Below are 17,036 nucleotides of genomic sequence, written 5' to 3' on the forward strand. Positions count from 1 at the left end.
AATCCAATCCCATTAATGCATCCCTGCAAAACAATATTCTGTTCCTGCTGCCTCTCAGAAAAACCTATTAATATAGGTTTCCTTTGAGCATCTGCAATGGCACAGTGGAGTCATGATACGCTGGGAAGACATGCTTATGTAACTGTGCAGCTTTTCCTCTTCTGGGAAAAATTCTTTCAGGTTTTTAATGGTAGTGACAATGCTGCAAACCACATCCAATAGCTACTGTGAGGTAGAAATCAGGGCTGTGTTATGATGCTAATTAGCAACATTGCAATTACATGTGGTTTATTTATAATTTATTTTCTACTCTAGTACTTTGTAGTTCTTTTACAATTTTGAAAGGAAATATTGAAATTCTACATGGATCAGTCATTATGGGAATTTCAATATTAAAATAATTGGTCTTGTATAAATGGGTATTGGTGCTGTAAAACTTCATTAACCCTCCAGCAGAGGGCAACATCTGAAAGAAATATTTCAACAAATCCAGAGAGCAGTTGCTTTTAGGATATTGCAACTACAACATATGTTTTCATCAGGGAATCTTCCTTTGAAAATACGGTTTGCATTAAGTTACCAACTGGGCAAGTGAAAGAGCTTAATAATACTAGAATGACTTGTTTAAAACACAAGCTATATTTTTTTTTTAGTAGCACATGGCAGAAATATTAATATTAAATCTAAGAGAAATATAATCGTTATGACTTAGAAAGAAATACCGATTTTTGCATCTTCAATTTTCTTCAAAGGGTAAAAGTTTATTCTTATTAGATTCTGAAAGGAAAAATAATTTTCTTCGGAGTATGCTCAGTTCATTCCAGTGCTGTAAATACCACAAATCAAGGTTGAGTGTTACAGTGGCCTACTCAGAGGCATGAAAACAGAGGACAAAAAAAAAGATGGAAAATATTAAATGTTTCAGGGAAAGCAGTCACTAATGGATTCCTAACATGATCTAAAATAAGCTGTGTGAGTAAATTTGGATATAGAGGTAAATATACCTTTGTAACGGGTATTATCTGTTTATAGCATTACAGCAGCATTTTTGCGGCTGTGCCCGGTTTGCTCGGGAGCGGGACTGGCTGCACGAAGGCCACGGCCTTTCCGCACTCCGCGCTATACGAGGAGTAGCGGCGCTCGTCCGGGGAGCGGCGGGGCCAAGGTGCGGGCGGGGGCGCAGCGCTGGCCGTGGTGCTGAAGGGGCGAAGCGCCTGGGGAGCGGAACCGCGGCCGCGCCAGGGGCAGCGCTGCGCGGGAGGCAGCACGGGAGGCGACAACGGGCACACCGCGGCTCCACGCCGCCCGTGGGTTCGGCCGACGGCTCCGGGGACTTGGCAGTGTCTGCTCAGGGCGGCGAGCGCACCCCGCCCCCGCCAGCGCTGCAGCCGGGGACACGCAGAGCCGCCACTGACTCGAAACGCTCCCGCACGGAGGTCTCCGTCCCCTCCCTGCCGGGCATCGATCTGCCTCCGCCCGCCACTGCTGAACCCTGCGAGGCCGAGGAGAGTTTCTGACCGTAACTGGCAACTCCGTGGTGCCGGGAACCCCGGGGGCTGCCTGCAGCGCGCTCCGACGCCCCTCTCGCTGCCGCACACAGGCGCTCGCCCTCGCCCCCCCCCCGACTCCGCACGCCGTCTCCACCTCACTCACACACACACGCGCGCACTCTTCCTCTCATTCTCCCTTCATCCGTAGGTGCACCGATAGCCATTGAATGAGGACGAAAAGTTAAGAGATTAAACCAATATGAACCATCGTTGCTCGTAGCAGTGCCGTATCCAGAGCAGAGCATTATCCGGCGAGCATCCCCTCAGGAATGGAGACGGTAAAACAAAGGATTTTGACTCCCGGCAAGGAAGGATTGAAGAATTTTGCTGGAAAATCGCTTGGCCATCTCTACAGGTAAGACCGATATCTCTTACAGGATTCTAATTCCCCCCCAAAATTGGAAGCTTTTCTTAAGCATCCATTGCTGCAGGAGGTAGAATGCTTTGGGGAGGTTAGCCGTGGCAGGGTTGGGAGCTGTTGTGATTCTGCTGGATATAATCTAGATCCTGGAAAATAGTGCTGAAGCTGCTCAATATGGCACCCCCGTAACTTCTCTATCTGATTCGTAGATGGTGTCAGTAAAGATGTAGTAAAAGATCACCCCACCTTTCTTCCAAAAAAAACAGGATCCCATCTTGAAATAATAATCAGGAGAGAGCAGCAACCTGTATTTTTGTTCCATCATAATTTTGCAATGCACTTGCCCTCTGGCCTTAATAGATATTATATATATATATATATATATATATATATATATATATATATATATATATATATATATATATATATTCTGGTTTTTATTAGTCTTGTCCTTTGTGTAATTCATCATCAGATGAAAGTAAACATGGAGATGTATAAATAATTGATATCCAAATGATTTTTTTCCTACTGAAGCTGAAACATATAGAGGAATGTGTTTAATTATTCATCCATATGCCTTTAGAAGCATCTGCTTGTCCTATAAATGATATACCACTGCAGTTGATAAACTCAAAAGCATCACTCCTGTATATTTCTGTGTGTAAAGAATATTTCTGTCATCGTAGAGCCCTGTGCACACAGATAAATAAACTCAGATTTTTGCATACCTAAGAAGTGCAGGCACTAAAATTCACACATAATTTTCCATCCAATCTGGTGATTTTAGTGACCTCCACAACGTTTGAGAATAATCCGTGAAATTCCAATAAATGTTCGATTGTACCGTCTGCTAGAAATTACCCCAAAATATTTGGTCTGGTTTGGGGTGTTTTGTTAGTTTGGATTGGGGTTTGGTTGTTTATGTGTGTGTGTGTTTTGGTTTTTTTGGGGTTTTTTTTGTGTGTGTGGTTTGGGGGGGAGTGGGTTTGGTGGTTTGTTTGTTTGTTGGGGTTTTTGTTTGGTTTGTGTTTGTTGTTTTTTGGTTTGGTTTTTTTTCCGAATTGCAGCTATAAGGTAACTGCGGATTTGTCTGCCCAGGGTAGGTCACGTAAAAATCTTTTTTCCATACCTATGCGGCAGTGCTGGGCACATACACCAGGCTGTTTCACAGCATGAGTCACAATTTCTGCTGCCATTTTAAGGGAAGGGGACATATCAGCGAAGTGATAAAGACAAAATTAAGGTTTCCATTTTCATAAGAAGTGTACCATTAAGAAAAGTCATTAAAGTCATCAACAATGCAATTAATTTCCTACAGTTTTTGGTTATATTCAAGTAATTTTTAATTGCTGAAAACTAATAATAATAAAAAGAAAGGATAATCCAGAATAACTGCTTAAAATACAATTAAGGAAATAAACCTTTTTTTCCCATTCTTAAAGGCTTTACAACATTTAAATAAAACTACTATCTCTACTACCTGTAGTCACACAGTGAATAATGGAGAAACGGTGATCGTATTTTCCAGCAAAACTCCGTTTGAATTCACACCTCGACTAACAAAGGGGCGATTTGCTAATCTTTTTAAGCTCAAGGCAATTAAGTACTTTGTTTACTCTTCTTAGAACCTAAACAATTTTTTTGCCTCTTTCACATTGATTTCCAGTCTATTCCCGAAGACAAGACACCCATTCAGCGAGAAAACACTCCTACTCTTTATCCACACAAACGAATTTTGAACATAAACCCACGGTGGTTTATTTTATTCACAACTTTTAAGACATTTCTTAATGCCGCGATCTTTAAGCATGGAAATTATATGCCCAGAAAAATCAGGAGAATTTAATCTGAGTAGCTTTTGGAGAAAATCCCTGTGTTTTCTCCCGAATACGGATAACATTTTAAGCCTTATTCTGCTAGTTGTTACTGCCCTATCAGCCGGACGAGTTAACCTGAAAGAGATGCTCCTCCGAGTGATAAAACACTTCTACAGCAGAGGTGAGATCAGCGGTTGTAGAGTCCAGAGTATCGGCAAATGATCACGTATTTGCTTCTCAATACGACATAATTGGTTAGCTTTTCTGTTTTTTAAATATCTCAGTGACTTCAGAAGAAGGTTTAGGGATTCAGTATAGGACACGTGCTCTATAAATCTGATTTTTCTTGCTACCGAGACAGCCTTTTAAAGAATTAAAAAAAAAAAAAAAAAAAAAAAAAAAAAAAAGTTCTAAATCACCTTTCATGGTATTTTTCAGCTGATTGGAAATAGCTGCAAACAACCATTTCCCTTCAGATTGTTTTCTAGGAAACACGATTTTCGAGTAAAACCGAGGGAGTGAGAGCAAGGGGGCAAGAATGAAGCTCTTTAAGCTGCTCTGGGAAGGTTAAACCTGCTAAGCGATCACACACTCTCAAAGTGCAGCTGAGCACTGAGGTCTTTGGGAAAGCCTTCTCCGGAGATGCCAGTTCTTGGCTGTGGTTTCTTTCACTGCATGTGACAGCCATTTTGCAAATCTAAAATAAATAGCAATATCGCCCTCTCCTCCTCGCTCGTCCCTCCCGTCTTTTTCGCTTAACATTTCTTTTTTTTTCCCAGACCTAAAGCGAGGTGCACACCAAGATCGCTCCCTTGGTGCTTCTAGCACAGCAAGGAGGTAATAAAACCTCCAGAAGCCCGTTTCTGTTTCTGCGCCTCTTGGGCTGCCCAACATGGCGCCTCTGCAGTGGTTACAGATGATGTCTTCTTGATACGTCCTACATATTTAAGCAGAAGTCTTTAATGATAGATGAGGAATTCTCAGCTAGAGCTCCTCCCTGGGCTGCTGCGGAAGGGTGGAGGGGGGAGTTGAGGATGACTAATTGTGACTCCCACAGGTCATTGCTAAAGAACAGTTGAAGGTGAATGGAAAGCAAGGAATAAATCCTCAATCTCCAAGCCAAAGGAGTGAGGGGAACGGTGAATTTAAGCCTCCAGCTCCCCGAAATTGTTGTGCCTTCAGACGGCCAGGGCTTGACTTTCCCTTCTTGTGTCGGGCAGAGTCCTAGAGAAGAGGCAGAAGCCCGGGGACACCATCGAGCTGACTGAAGATGGAAAGCCCACGGAAGTGCCCGAAAAGAAAGCCCCGTTGTGCGACTGTACCTGTTTCGGGCTGCCCCGGAGGTACATCATTGCCATCATGAGTGGATTGGGATTCTGCATTTCCTTCGGGATCCGATGTAATTTGGGAGTGGCCATCGTGGATATGGTCAATAACAGCACCATACACCGAGGAGGAAAAATTATTAAAGAGGTGGGAACCTTTCTCTCGTAAATCTCACATCCTCCCAGTACAACACTCAGTGAAACACCTCAACACAGGTGGGACAGGCTCTGGATGGTTTCGCCGCATTTCCCCCCACCCGAGCGCCGATGCTCCCCGGTCCCGGGGCTGGCGGCCCCCCTCCCCCTCACCCGCCCCGCCCCGCTGGTGCCCTTAAAAGGACGGAAATCCCGTTCTTGACGCACAAACAATTTCTACCGATTATTTCTACTTTTTCGTTTCTGTTTCTAGACCCAGTTTGTGGTATTATTGTGCGGGCAATTTGCCCCTCGCCCTGTCTTTTTCACACAGCCTTGAAAAAGGTAGATACCTCCTAAAATAAACGTAGGGGATGGGAGAAGGAGGATATCGAATAAGGGACTGTCAGCGGGTGTACCTCGCCTTTAAGGAGGCGGAGAGGTTTTGCAGAAATATTTGAAAACACCAAGGTGAATTTGCTTTGACAAAAGGCGTTAAATTATAGAGCCGTTTTAAAGCGAGTTAAAGTCTGGTGAGAAAGATGTGACAAATGTAGATGAGTCTTAAGCACCCAAATTCATAGATAAACGCCCCTTACGGCTCGCTGGCCGCACACGCAAGAGGTGAGTTTGGGCTGTGCGCCTCCAGCCCCTGTCAGCGCAGGGCTGTGTCTGTGAGCCGGGCATCCCGCGGGTCCCAGGGATGCCCGGCTCTGCCCTGCCCGACCCCGCGATCCGTGCCTCGGGGTCCCCCTGCCCCTCTCGTGTCCCAGGGAAGCACGGACGGTGGTGGTTCTATTGCTGTTACTGGGTTTGTTTTGCCTATCTGGCGGGCAGTCCGAGCGTTTGCCGTGGGGGGCTGGGGCAGAGCCCGCTGCCGGCACCGGAACCCCTTCGATTGCGCTACGGGTGAAGTTGCTGCTGGTGAAAGCTCTGAGTGGCACAATTACAGCCTTCCTCCTGTCTTTTTCTCTTTCTGTCCTGGTCCTTTGCATTGGAAGAAAGCGAAGTTTAATTGGGATCCCGAAACAGTTGGCATGATCCACGGCTCTTTTTTCTGGGGATACATAATCACCCAGATCCCCGGAGGGTATATCTCATCCCGGCTGGCAGCGAACAGGTAAACACCGCCTAAATAGCTCCAAGCCCCGTCCGAGCCCGAGCCGGGCCGGGCTGCGGAGCGGCGGCGCGGGGGGAGCGGAGTTGAGCTCCGGACAGCCGGGGCTCCCCTGCACCCCCGAAACTTAACCCCCGCTCAATGGGACTACCTTAGGAAGGGAAGGACCTCTTGCATGCGATCCGGGAACTCCACTGTGATGGTGCATTGCTCTCCCTCCTTCAAACAACCCCCTGGTTTTGCGGGGGTATCTAATGTTGGTTTCCTTTTCCTTTAGACAGTCACTTAAGGAGGTTGTGGCAATGATATTCAAACAACACATATTCAGAAGCAAGTTCAAAAATACATTATTTCATCAAGGGTTGAGATTTTTTTTTTTTTTTTTTTTACTGCGATTGAATTAAAGAATTTTATGATTTTTCTTTTAATGGAAAGGAAAACCGTCAGCAGGAATTTTACATTAAAGCATAAATGAATTTAGAATGGTCGAAAAACATGTTTAAATGAGACTTCCACAATGAAAAGAAAGTGCAGATGGTCCGGGGACTTAAGGACTCGTTTCTATGGTGTCTGGCAATTTTTCAAGCACCCAGGGTGCGATTCTACCTGTTAATTAGATCCACTGAGTATTCGAGACACATGAGGCTTTCACATCGATGCTTAATGTCACAGGCTCATCATTTGCAGAAGCAGCAAAGGTCCTAGTGCCACTCTTCAAACCAGTACCACACTAAGTGCAAATAGATACTAAACTCAGCCATATATACCTTTAACTCTTCTCAGGATGGGCAACATTAAAGGTAAGCCTGGATGGGCAGAGGCTTAGCCTGAAGAGCAAGATGGTTTATGTTTGCTTGAGACTGAGAGGAAGGAGAGAGTGTGGCTAAAACAAAAAATGGTCTCCTCTAGATAAATATATTTTAGACAGATCTACAGTAGAAACGAGTATTTACAAAAGGAGAGGTGCTCTGTAACTGACAAAATCACTAATATTTGTTAAAAACAAATAAATCAAACCACATAATTTTTAAACTGGGGTATCCATTCGTCTTTCTGTTTACAAGTGCCATCTTTCTGATAATGGTTCAGAAACGTAAAAGGCTTTTTCAAATAGCCATTAACAGCTATTCAAAGGAGTTTACCTTTTCTTCCTCCTTTAATAATTTTTGTATATTTACACAGTCTGTAACTCCTCAGGATTAATTGGAGTTTTGGTTGAGTAAAGGCTGCAGAATCTGACCCAGAAAATCAAAAGCTGTCTTCATTCACTCAAACAACATCAGAAAAGCTATTTGAACCAATTCAGATGTAAAGTGATGCAACTACAGATTTACAAGACAATGGCTGGGTCATTGCCAGGAAAAGTCAGTATTGCCAGGAAGCACACAAGTTGTGTTCAAATCAGATTTTTCTCTTCTTCACAAACATTTACATTTATGACAATAACTGAGGACTACCCCAGTTAAGCTAGGTGTATTTTATCTAGTTAGGTATTATTCCTGTGGAAGCACTTCATGCCTCAGGCATCTCTCTGTCTATATATTCTGTAGGGAACACGGGTTACTTGGGGTATCTGCCCCAAGTGGTGTGATGAAATCCCTTCTTTTCTTTTTGTGTTTTTCACAATCAAGTCAGTGACTAACCAAATCTGTGATATTTACCACATTGGGAGACTGATGATTATCTGGCTAGTTTATGAACCTTTCAAAGATTCAGGTATTTATGATACTGCTTAGACTTGCTGTGGTCTTCACATTTCATCAGTGATTTGGGAATATGTATAAATGCTGGTAAACTTGTGGGTACAAAAAGATCCAGTCAATCAGACAATATATTAAATTTTTGATTGACTGAATGCAGTTCAATATACGACACTTGAATACAAAGTAACACCAGAGAGGGAGGCACCACTGAAAAGCAGTCTTACTGAGTGGTATCTTAAGCCATGTGGGACGAGAAACACATCACAAGCTTCCAGCATAATGTCTACTAAAGTAATCAGTGTAATCCTAGAATGTTTATTTTTCTTTATTTAGTGCAATGAGTGTATTTAAGTCAATGATGTTGTTCTTGGATTTTTGTGGGTAATTTGGACACATTCATATTAGTGTGGGCATTGAAAAATTAGAGATTCCTTTAGAGATCTTTAACTGCTTCAAAAATGACAGTATAAAGTGATGCCCAGTGAAAGAAACAGCAAGAACTATGTATTCAGGACACATGTATATAAAAAGGTTGCTAGGAGGTGATCTGATTGTAAGAATGCATATAATTCCACTGGAAAAATTGCTTGGTATAAGTATATCCTTTAGTCCTCTGGAAAGAGATGACAAGAATCAACAATTGGTAGCCATAGCAAAAAAATAAAGGTTAAATAGTAACAAAAATGACTACCCACCACTGGCCCAACCAGAGAAATCATGTGATAGTTTTTTTTCATTGTTTTCATTGTTTAAACAGTTTCATTATGTTTTAGCTATTGTTAAATGTTTGCAGTAGAGGGATAATTAAGCAAAATATAAAGGATAATCGAGTGTTAAAGGCTGTTGCCATAGTGAATTTCAGGCTACGCGGTCCTATTAGTAAGCATGTCTTGTTTTTAATCTAGAAATTTAATAATTTAATTTGAATTGATATTCCTTATTTCACATTCATGCTACTGCAGCTGACTGTGAATAAAATACCTGCTGTGCTGTCACACACACATGGAAAGGTGTGAAACTGTGCTTGGTTTTATCACCTCAAGATAATTTAAATATTATATTTTAAGCTTCTGATATACCCTTTAAATATCCTCTATGTTGGAAATCTATAACAAACCCCTTGCCCTACCAAAAGCAGTACTAAAATGCTGTGGCAGTATTTCCTCACTGATTTCCTAAGTGAACTATTTAAACATTAACTGTAAATCAGGAAAGATTCTTTGAAATTTACAGGGTATTGTTAGATTACACAACAGAGAATCAATTCCCAATGCAATTATATATTTAAAACAGAAATGCCAGTTTTTATATATTTAAAACAGAAATGCCAAGCATTCTTTCAAAAGTAAATCTGCAATAATCACAGACTATTTTTCATAAAACATAGCTGAGTGACCATTTTAGGTCATTTGTGTATACTTACACATAAGAACCTTCTGACACAAAGAGACACAAAGGGCAGAATAGAATATCAATTTTTAAAAAATATAAATCACCTATGGTAATGACATAGATTTCCTCTTATCTGTCAAAGCTCAAATCCTTTTCACATTATTCACATTAAAAAAATGTAACTACATGACTATACTACATTTCTCTATAATGCAATTCTCTCTGATCTATGTTGAACTCAGTCATTGTCATTCTAATCTGAATGAAATTATACAAATTAACATTTCACTTCAAATTAATCTTTGTTTCTCAAGTGCCATTCTTCTTGCCATTAAAGGCTAAATCCTTCTTCCCAGCAAGAAATCTGATAGGATTATTTGTGTAAATAAAATGAATATTTCAGACAACTCTCAATGCATCTTGTCTCAGATTCCCACAGATTTTCACTGAAACTGTCATTAGCATGTCAGTGAAATCAGAATCTCTCTTAACTCATCTTTAATGACAGCAAGCATAACAATTTAAGGTAAAGTATTGGTTTAGAAATACAAGTAGAAAGATGTTCCAGAAGTTCACATCTTTACATTTTTCTACTTTAAAAAGAGGAATTTTTCCATTCTTTTAGCAGGTAGGCATATTGTGTGTTTTCTGTTTTGCAAACAATGATTAATTCACAGCATGAATAGGGGATTAGTGGATGATTAAACAAGTGCCAACTTCAGAACTTCTGAGGACTTAAGAGGACCTTGCATTGTGAGAGAAACACTTCCAGAGCTGCATTCGACAACCCCACCTTTCATACTCAGCCCAGAATCCTGCAGACTGAACTGGTCTCAGATCCCTGGCACTGGTGTGGGGCTCATCTGTTTCCAGGCAAAGAAGCCAATATTGCACAAAAAAACCCCAAGACGATTTTTTTCACCCTACTGCATTGCAGATTCTTTTAAGTACCAGTCTTTACAAGAAGGGGACTGGGAAACTGGTAGCTGGAACTGCTTCTCCCTCTGCCATATGGTTCAGGGTTCTTCCATTTTTCTGTCATGAATGATGAAGCTGTTTTCACAATTTAATGATGCAACAAGGGATTTAGATGGGGGTTTTGCTTGATAAAAGGGGGCCTCAGATGTGTGACAAAAATTAATAATGTATCCAAGCCCTTATTATACTAGATTAGATGGCGGGAGGTCGACTTTTACATATTAATGCTTCATGAAGGGCTTATAATAGGATTTAGTATGAAGAGCACAGAGACACAGCCCCCTCCTCCCATATACACATATGAATGAAAATAACCTGTTTTATCTCGATTTAAGAAAGCCAAATAAAGCTGCTATACTATGGCTTCTGGCCACAGACTATTTTTAAAGAGGTTCTGTTTTAAGCAATTCTCCTATGAAGCATGTTCAACCTAGGACTGGTGCTTGGGAATAAGTGTTCATCTCTAATGGCAGAGGTAGATTATTCTCTCTGCTTTTTTGGGCAGCTGAGTTCATCTACCACTCCAATATTCATGGCATAATCCCAGTTTTTTTAGCCCTATGTTGTTTTATGCAAATAAGGGCCCAGTTCAGAAAAAAACACTACATTCTGTCTATCATTTAGGAAAACATAAATTTTCAGAGTGAGCATTTCACAGGGATATGTTTACAGTAGAGGAGTCAACAGAGTCATAGGGGAAAATCGCCTGTACTAGACAAAAGTCAGAATGACTATATGCCACAGAATAGCTAAACAATGTCTCCCCATAATGGCTTAAATTCTACTTAGTTATTTTGAAATACATAAACATCAGTAAAAGTTATCCCAAGAAGGGTTATCAGTGTGATTACAGACTGAAAAAGACAACTAGATTAAGACAAATACTATCAGGAGTATACAAAGGTTACAAGGAGATGAACAAGTGACATGATAGTTATACAACTGAAAAAAAAAACCAATACAGGTAGCATAAGTCTTCCAAAGGAGTGGCTAATCACAGTTTGCAGTCAAGGAGGTAAATATGAAGAAAGCTGAAAATGCTTGGAGAACAGCTGGGGAAAAAAATGGAAAAAAAAATCACACTATTATCAAGCCAAATTAATATTTTCAGAGTCAGTAAGAGCACAGTTTATATTTATGTGCATTGGAAGCAGGTAAACCATCATTAATGGTGGTTAACTTTTTAGGTTTCAAGGCACCTCAGGCTAGAGTGTTATAGGCTAAAATGTTATTTTCTCTGGTACTGAGAAGCAGCTGTATAACACTACACTGACAAAGGTGGAATTTTGGAACTAATTGAATACAGAAGGGAAGAAATCCTTGAGAAACAAAATGCAGACAACCAAATTTATCCTTGATTAATTTTTTCATGACTAAATATAAAATTTTCAGAATTTAGCCCTCCTTGTTGAGATGTAACTACAAGAGTGGGGTTATGTTAGAAATTTGGGCTTATTTTTGCATTTCATCCTCCATTGATAAAAATCCTTTGAAATCTTTATCTGTATAAAATTCACTACACAGTTTGCATAAAATTACACCAGATACTTTCAGAGAATCCTAGAATGGCTTGGCTTGGGTTGGAAGAGACTTCAAAGATCACCCAATTCGAATCCCTGTGTCATGACACCCCTTTCAGAATAAGCCAATAAAGTGACTTCAAATTTATTAGGATTATATCATCCAGATATATAAATGCTGTCAAAAACTTTATTCCCAGTTGTCTTCTAGTCCTGAGTTTTCACAAATCCTCACTGCATTAACAGTGGTATCTAATAAATAAAGCAGTCTCTGAAACAAAACCCAGGGATGCTTCTGACCATTAATTGAAGGCATTCTATGCAACAGGTATCCTTAATCACCTCTACTTGCTTTGTAACGTCACCCCAAAATAATTTGTACACCAGGTTATGCAAAACGATATTATCTACGTTGGTTGCATAAAAATGCTAGTGTCACTGTCACTTTGCTCTGAAGGAATCTGCCTTTGCTCTGAGCAGTCCTGATGCAATCAGCTGTAACATGTGGCCAATATATCAGAAAACATTCCAAAAAGCAGTACAAATGTCCAGCTTTTGAGTCCAACACATAGTAGTTATCCTCCCAAACAACTCCACAAAACATCTTAAAATTAAACCTACAGATGATTCTTTTGATAAGTGTGTTATATATGTCTAAATCAACAGAGGCAGTTGAACCACAGCCTGAACACATGAACCTTGCATGTTGGTAAGGTGATTTGAATGAGATAGTCCTGGTTTGAAGCATTATCTAGCAGATTACATATTTAAAGAGCAAGCTGTCCCAAAGCTAATGAGCTAGAAGGAATGAGTCAGAGCTTTGTCTAGACATATATAGATATGAGTTGTAAAACTGCAGGTTGAGAGATTCCCCAGGTGAATTCAGAGAGGACAGAGAGAGGATTGGTAGAAAGAGCAAATGAATGAAGAAAAAAGCAGACAAGGTGTAGAGGATATGAACTGGTTAGTGATGCAAAAGAAAGAAGGCAGGATTGCAGTTGTGGAAACTGAAGAGATTAAAACCATTAAAATAAAGCAGCATGGGTAGTAGACATATAAAGTAAAAAGTTGGAAAGGAAAAACTACTACTACGTAGGGCAAATACTTCTAACTTGTCAGATGGAACATAATCTGCGACAGTGCCCAAGCTTTTATAAAACAGACATTGACATATCAAAAAGTAGGTCTGCGAACATGCAAAGCAAGGTGCAGCCTGAAAACTGGGGTCTTGGTAGGAGTCAGTGGCATCAGTGGGGTTTGAAGAAGGCAGAAAGCTGAAGGCCTTCAGATTGCTGATACACATTGATTTAATCTCTGCACGACATTTCATACCAGTGCTTGATCTAGTCCCTTGTATCATCTGTTTTGCTAAAAGTCCCATGAATATTTTGGGATTTTTTCATTTTCCAACCTGGTAGACCAAACAGTAGCAAATTCAGGTCATCAAAATATACATATTCTGTATCAAAGTCTTAGAAGGCCCTCATCACACATACCCATAACATCTCTATGGGTAGAGATATGCTTTGTAAGGAGGGAAGTGTTAAGTGTCAGTTAACCCCTAAAATTCCTATATATTAGAAGAAAAATCTAAGTGAAAATCTTGATAATAAACTGTAATTGCCAGCAACATTTACAGAAGAAAAGATTCTGAAAAGCTGCTATAAGCCCACAGACATTCCAGTTAGCTTCTGTCTTGCTTCTTTCTAGATATTAGGTTTTACTGGAAAAAATGAAGCATTTAATATAGCATTGAACCTTGCAGTTCCTCCGCAAGACAAAATATTCTTTGGGTTGTATAAAAATATAACATAAGCGTGTGTATGTTGTGTTCCTGCCCTTTGCAGAAGAAGTTGTGCCACAGATTAAAGACAATAAGTAGAGTCAAAGAATACATTTTAGAAATCTTGAGCTGACAGAATAGTCTAAAGCCACATTATGTGATATATATTCTGCTGCTCAGATCTGCTGCTGTACTAGGACTCTCCCAAATAAGCACTGTTCAAGGAAGAACAGCAAAGGAGAGTCAAAACCCAGCTTAAGTTTTATATATGTTTCATAAAATAAGTCTTTGTTCAACATATTTCATGTGATTTCTGAAAGAAAAATGTCAAACCAGTTCACCAACTTTAATCTAAATAAATTTCATTTATTTTATAATTAAATATTTTTTTCATCTAATCTTCAAATTAGGTTGGGAAAACTTCACAAGAAAGCTCATATTTTCAGTCCTCTTTATTTTCTACCCTCACCTAATATATTTGTAACTATGACTAGGGAAAACATTTTATTACTGCTTACAAATCAAGTATTTGGTCAATACACATACTCATTTTCATCTAATGAAAATAACGTTCTCTAGAATATGATCAATATGCATGTATAATTGTCAAGTGCTGAGGTTTTTTAGAAAAATACATGTTACATTTTCCATAGGTTCCTGTTTACAGTCAGAATAAACTACTTCATAGTATTTTGAATATAATTTATTGTAGTTCTTCAAAATGCTTTCACACACACCCACACACACCCTATGCTTCCCTAGAAAACTAACAAAATAATCAAATTTTCCTATTCAATAGATAGATTTTCCATGAAATGATGATCAGTGGCACTTTGGAGGGAAAAAATATTCTGTTACAGTCCTGAATTAATTTTATATGGAAGCCACTGAATATTGGTATTTTTCAACACAAATTTGTTAAAATACATGCAATGGTATTTTGTAGTTGTAAGTGACCAAGACTTACCGTTCTTTAATTATTGTGAATCTTAATGAAATTATGTTAATAATTCACTGATACAGCATATATTTACACAACTTAAAACTATTTTTATTTAAACAAGCATTTTCTTGTTTAAATAAATATTTAAAAATCCATTTTAAACATGCAGAGTTACTTTTCAATTATTTTAAAGGACAAATTTAGCTAAGGTACTTCATATGCTTTAGAAAAGACACATTCAGTATCTCTAAGTTTCATTCTCTTGAGGTGACTTTACTTATTCAGGGAATAGAGACATCAATCATTGTGGAATTTTCCAAATATATTAAGAATTGACATAAATAAAAATAGGGGGGAATCAGAGAGAAATTAATTCCATCACATACACATCTTAAAGTGTTTTTATTTTCATGAATTCTTTGCAGCAATTTTCATTCCTAGTCACTGGGGTAAAAAGGATGTCTCTAACCAGGACCCCTTATTTTCAGATACCTGATATGTAACTCAATATGTCTTCCATCTGGCTGTCAGCATTTGAAGTGCACTCTGCTCAGCTCTCTTTTTGAGCTGACACTACTTCCAGCTGAGTAACAATATCTGTAATGCACTGCTTATGTAATGTGAATTGCCTGACAAAGGCAGATTACAATAGTGCTGCTGCACAAATGCAGAGATTAGAAATCTAGAGATGAAAATACATATATTTATTTTTCTTTTGTTCAAAAGAGAAAGATGAGTAATTGACTTGAAACACAAATAGATTAATTCCCTCTTCAACCTGATTCCATTCTAAGCACTTCTCCTGAACCGTCAAAGTAATTTTCTTTCTTTTCTCCCATCTCAAGTGTCTTGCATTCAAATTGCTATTATTACTGCTTATATTACAGAAGGATTAGGTCACAGTTCATGACCTTTGAGGCCAATGTCAGCAAAACACTGAAGATCAATGCTAGATTCTGATTTTTGGAACTGGGTCTATCCAGTCTAGGAATAGATAAGTAAAGCATATTTTTTTTGTTTCAGGACTGCTTCTGGTCACTTATGAGGACCAGAATTTATCAGGGCTTTTCCCCCCCTCTCCTTGACATACTACTACTGTATTTATTGTCTTCTTCTATATATGGTTATTTTCTTCCAGATATAGTTGCAGAGTCGCTGATTTTGAGTCAGAAAGGGATTTTTTTGCAAGACTTAGGGGCTGCTGAAGACATGTCATGTCTTCATGCAGTCATGTCATGACATTTTAATTCCATGCTAATGCAAGGTCCAAGAATTATGGCAGTGTATTACCTGCTTTATCTCTGTGATATAACAGTTTTCCCACAGTTTACCTTCAGTCTGCTAAAGCTCTTAATTTGTGTCATGGCATTAAAATGTTTTGTGGGGTTTGGAGTATGCCCAGAATGAAATAGATTTTCAAGGATACCTCTGAATGAAAGTCCAGCCACATGGATTTCCTAGGCTGAGCTCAGCCCAAGGGACACCCTGCAACAAGGCTTGGCTCACTCCAGGGCCCAGCTGTGGAAACACAACTGAACAAGGTACAGCAGGGCATAGCAGCTTCAAATCTGTGTGTCCGATAAGGCAGGTCTCCATTCAATGTGGTATTAAGCAGGCAAACAGGTACTTGTATAAAAATATAATGAGATGTGGAGAGGAAGGAACACTCCTAAACAAGCTGGAACTGTGTTTTGCAGGGAACTATATCTGTCTGAGAATGAACATTAGCCATCAGTGCATACAACAATGGAACCACACACACATTCCATTTGCCATGAAAACAAGAAATCTAAGCTTTCTAACCCATTGCTGAAGTTAACTTTGTGGAAAAATTGAGCAAGATGCAGAAATTAAACATAAAGGATCATAAGTCGCTAGCTTAATAGACAGAAAAAAATGTAAGCAGAAAAAAAAAAGGATTATGCAATTTGACATTTTGATGTGTGAGCCAGCAAAATAGTTTAGAAATGCCCTAGGAACAATCAGAATGTTCCATTTCCCAATTAAACATATTCAAATGTGAGCTGCATTCAAATATATTTTGATTAACTGTAGGTCAGATTAATTTTTACTTGATCTAAATAATAATAAATTTTGTTGTGAGATATTTAAAGCAGTAAAACAGCTTTTACAAAAAACAGCACTATATCACAATATTTTGTTATGTAGAATTTAGTATTTATGGAAATAAACATAAGAAAATGAAAGAGCACAAAGGAGAAATACTTATGATATTTATGATTGTGCACTGAGGATGCAAAGCAAATATAAGAAAATTTATTTGCTCTTGATTAAGATTTGTAGAGGAAATGGACTCACTAAAATAGCCATGCATGACATCACTTTTAATAGGGATTCACAAAAAGAACTAAAAGCCATTTCTTGTGAGAATAATAATTTAACTTATTCTAC

At 39.2% G+C, this 17,036-nt stretch overlaps 1 protein-coding gene across 1 annotated transcript in view; it reads left to right on the plus strand.

Moving 5' to 3' along the window:
• Nucleotides 1-1,819: 1,819 nt before the first annotated feature.
• The window catches only part of SLC17A6 (solute carrier family 17 member 6), a 28,772-nt gene continuing 13,555 nt past the window's right edge, over nucleotides 1,820-17,036 (plus strand). Inside the window, exons 1-5 of the mRNA XM_058847167.1 lie at nucleotides 1,820-1,905; nucleotides 2,979-3,010; nucleotides 4,508-4,565; nucleotides 4,949-5,201; nucleotides 6,190-6,308. Coding sequence (XP_058703150.1) covers nucleotides 1,820-1,905; nucleotides 2,979-3,010; nucleotides 4,508-4,565; nucleotides 4,949-5,201; nucleotides 6,190-6,308 — 548 coding nt within the window. The remainder of the gene's footprint in view (nucleotides 1,906-2,978; nucleotides 3,011-4,507; nucleotides 4,566-4,948; nucleotides 5,202-6,189; nucleotides 6,309-17,036) is intronic.

This window comes from Poecile atricapillus, chromosome 1, assembly GCF_030490865.1.
Source record: "Poecile atricapillus isolate bPoeAtr1 chromosome 1, bPoeAtr1.hap1, whole genome shotgun sequence".
In the NCBI taxonomy this organism is placed as follows: domain Eukaryota; kingdom Metazoa; phylum Chordata; class Aves; order Passeriformes; family Paridae; genus Poecile; species Poecile atricapillus.